The sequence below is a fragment of the Centruroides sculpturatus genome, unplaced genomic scaffold, assembly GCF_000671375.1.
Source record: "Centruroides sculpturatus isolate CEXI.00-Female unplaced genomic scaffold, Cexi_2.0 scaffold861, whole genome shotgun sequence".
Taxonomy (NCBI): domain Eukaryota; kingdom Metazoa; phylum Arthropoda; class Arachnida; order Scorpiones; family Buthidae; genus Centruroides; species Centruroides sculpturatus.
In genome coordinates this window covers 301,200-304,727 of record NW_019385091.1, presented here as the reverse complement: position 1 = coordinate 304,727, position 3,528 = coordinate 301,200, and the positions used below count along the sequence as shown (strand labels likewise).

At 37.5% G+C, this 3,528-nt stretch overlaps 1 protein-coding gene across 1 annotated transcript; it reads left to right on the top strand.

The window, feature by feature from the left end:
* Positions 1–907: 907 nt before the first annotated feature.
* Positions 908–2,932, top strand: LOC111634552 (insulinoma-associated protein 1a-like). The gene has a single exon (XM_023379351.1). The coding sequence runs from the start codon at positions 929–931 to the stop codon at positions 1,931–1,933; it is 1,005 nt and encodes a 334-aa protein (XP_023235119.1). The 5' UTR covers positions 908–928; the 3' UTR covers positions 1,934–2,932.
* The last annotated feature ends 596 nt before the right edge of the window (positions 2,933–3,528 follow it).

The following is a 3,528-nucleotide window of genomic DNA, read 5'->3' as shown; positions in this document are numbered from 1 at the left end:
ATTTTAAAGGTAATTTTATCCGTTTAAAGCTATTTAATACTTTACAATTGGAGAATATAAACTGTAATTTTAAAAAAAATAATCATTGTCGTGAAGGGTAAAGAACGTACAAAATGTAATTTAAACAATTAAAATTAGAATAAATTAGAGATTTTTTCTTCGATAATTTTGCTAGAGGAGTGGCTCTAAATATTCTAAATCTATCAATATATATTTAACAATCAAATTAGAGTTCGAGTAAACAATAGACAAAGGGGGATTATTCAGCTCGTAGTTATGTTCGAAGTGATGTCATGTTTTAACATCTGCAGTGTACAGAAATATGTTTATATCAACGAATTATAATGGCTGAAATGTTACAAAATTCCTAAAATAGGGGGAAAAATTAAGCATTTTAGAGTATATTTTGAGAGTCGAGTGTTTCGGGGGATCCGATGTAACTGCAACAACAGCTGTAGGACACCAGACGCAATAACTCTATATGGTCACTTTCCCCTAGGCTAGAGGTTTTTTCGAGTGATATGGTCCGCATAAAAGACTGCTTGGCTATTGTTTCCTGCAGTGCCTACAGGCTCGGAGGTACCCCGCAGGAAGCCCCACTCTTCTCTATCCTTCGTACGATATTTTATTACGGTAACTCGATAATTACGTCAAGGTTGATGTAAATTACGGGGATGATCCAACTCCGTCACGAAAATTTCGGGTGGTGCGGGGAAAAAATACGAGCATCGTATCATGGGTTCTCCACACGTCAGATTGGATTATGTGGCAATAGTTCTATGAATCGACAGTCGATGGCGCTGACTGCCAATCACCGTTCGGTGGGGAGGAGTCTAAACGACGTCGGTTACATCCCGTCCCATCCACACACACACACTTCTGTCAGTCGCTCGGCGGGTCTCCATGAACGACCAACACACGGGACAATATGCCTAGAGGTTTCCTGGTTAAGCGATACGTCAAGGGATTCTGCCCTTCTTGGTGGGGGGATGACAAAGAAGGCAACGCAGAAGCCATCTATCCACATTCTCAAACAGTTTGCAGCCCTCTGGCTTATCAAGAAGAGCCGTTAGAACTGACTAAAAATGTTAAGGAGACCCCCGAAATCGTGGCACCAACGGAAACGTCCAAGAAACGTTCCTCCAGCGGGGAGAGCAAGCCAAAAAAGTCGAGAGCCAACCGAAAGTTGACATTCGACGACGACAAAATCTCTCCGGTTTCCGGGACCTTCATACGCGATTCGGACAGCGAAGACGATCTTCCCATCTCTATGAAGAGGGGTGACATCGATCCCAGCCTCAACGTGGTCATCGTGACGGAGGAAGCACGAGCCGAGTTGGCAAAGATCGAGAACAAAATCGGCGATTACGTTTGCCAACTGTGCAAGGACCACTTCGCCGATGCTTTCGGTTTGGCGCAGCATCGATGCTCCAGGATCGTCCACGTGGAGTACAGGTGCCCCGAATGTGACAAGGTCTTCAACTGCCCGGCTAATTTAGCATCACACAGAAGGTGGCACAAACCGAGACCGTCGTCCACCGGACAGAACTGTAAATCGCCACGCGACAAGGACAGTGATTCGGATAGCATCTGCGATTCTTCCTCGCCCGGTTTGAGCCCACCTTCCAAAATTCAGAGAATGGAAGAAGAACTGTACGACTGCGATAGGTGCGGCAAGAAATTCCGCAGGAAGGCCTATCTTCTGAAGCACCTTCAGAGCCACGAAGTGGATCCGCGACCGAAACACCCGCTGATGCACCACCATCTCCAGCAACCTAACTGTCTCAGCCATTTCGCCATGACCGAATTTCTGACGTGTACCTACTGTTCCAGCATATTTACCAGTACCGCCGGACTCATGCACCACGTGGCAAAGTTCCACTCCGCAGATGGTCCTCATCACTTGATGCTATCTTTGGCAGTAAGCGGCTGAATCCGTCCCAAATCTGGATCCGTGGGGGATGCTTCGTAAAACTATATAAAAATATACATAAATATATATATTATAGGATGCAAAATTTCGGCTTCCTGCAGTAAGTGTCATATCATTTTTCTCAGCTTTATTAAGTTTTGTCTATTTTTTTTTTTTATGGCGCTTAATGGTATCTTGTACTGTACAGACGAATCTAGTCCGATCTAGTCTTGCACTAATGATCAAATTTAACTGTCAGTTCGAACTGTGATCGATATTTTTTTAAAAAAAATACCTTCTCTAGTCTTCTATAGTCGAATCTAACACGGGGACCAACGTTTAATATAATCAAAAAAAAGGTGAATATATGATAAAAGATCTGTTATTGTTGACGTGTCTATGCATCACACAGACGATATTTTTCTTATTTTTTTTTTTATCAGATTCTATATATTAAAGGATAGAAAAAGTCTCTAGAAGGGGTCATTCCCTATTTAAATTCAGGAAACTAATACATTCTTAGAGGCTCAAACTTTAATTAAGACCGTCTCCTTGGTATTTACGAACATAGATTATAGTTTAATTTAGGCAAATATGGTAGGATAAAAAAGGGTCCAAACTTTCTTAAAATTAGAAATTCTAATTAGGAAGAAGCTTAAAATGATTAATTTTCTTGAGATTTCCACGAAAAAGTATTTTGTAATACGTAAAAAACAATTTAAATTTCGTTAAACGTCAGAACATTTTCAACAATTTAACGTTTTTAGGTTAGGGTAGAAGGGTAGAAAAATTCATTATAAGGAGGTTAAAACAGTTATACAATGCTTCAAATTCTCCAAAAATTCTAAGAAGCTCTATAAGAATGGTGTTAAAACCTTCTTAATAAAGAAGAATAACACTAAAAAACATACGCAATTAGTTTAGTAAACAGAAGAATTAACACTTACAAAACGAATTATATGTTTATATATATATAAAAAGGCTTTAAAATTATTTTAAAAATTAATTGAGCCTCGTGAAAACAATACAAAGATATATATTAAAAAAAACTATACAAAAAGCACCATTATAATAAGAGATTATATTTTTTTATATGAATCTAGTCAAAAATTCTGCACTAATTTTAATTAATTTTATTTCTAGATTAATGTAATATTTAAAAAAAAAAAAGAAAATTTTATTCACTTCGCTTGTATGACGTTTATTTTTGTATTGTTTTTATCAATCATTCCTATCGATTTAAAAAACAAAAAAATATGTAAAATTGTTCTAGTCACGTGATTATATTTGTAACAATAAAAATATATTTTGTTTGTTCCAAAAAAAAAGTTTTTCGCTTTTATTTAATAATATTTAAAACAAAAAAAACCCCTAAAAAAAAACCCCTAAAAAATCCCTGTAAATGTAACTTCTCCTCTCGACGTCTCACGCTTGCAAAGGAGTTTTTGTTTGTTTTGCCTGTTATAAAAGGAAATTCCAGTAAATTTTCTGATATAAAATTTGAATAATTAAACGTATAAAACGTACGGGGAGGGAGGGTGGGAGGGGTGGTTTAAATTAATACATTGAAGTGATATTAAAGCTCTGCAGCTTCAAACAGTCTGGCTCATTCTCAT

Coding starts and splice junctions, on each gene's coding strand:
- LOC111634552 (XM_023379351.1), top strand. CDS start 929: ATGCCTAGAGGTTTCCTGGTTAAGCGATACGTCAAGGGATTCTGCCCT.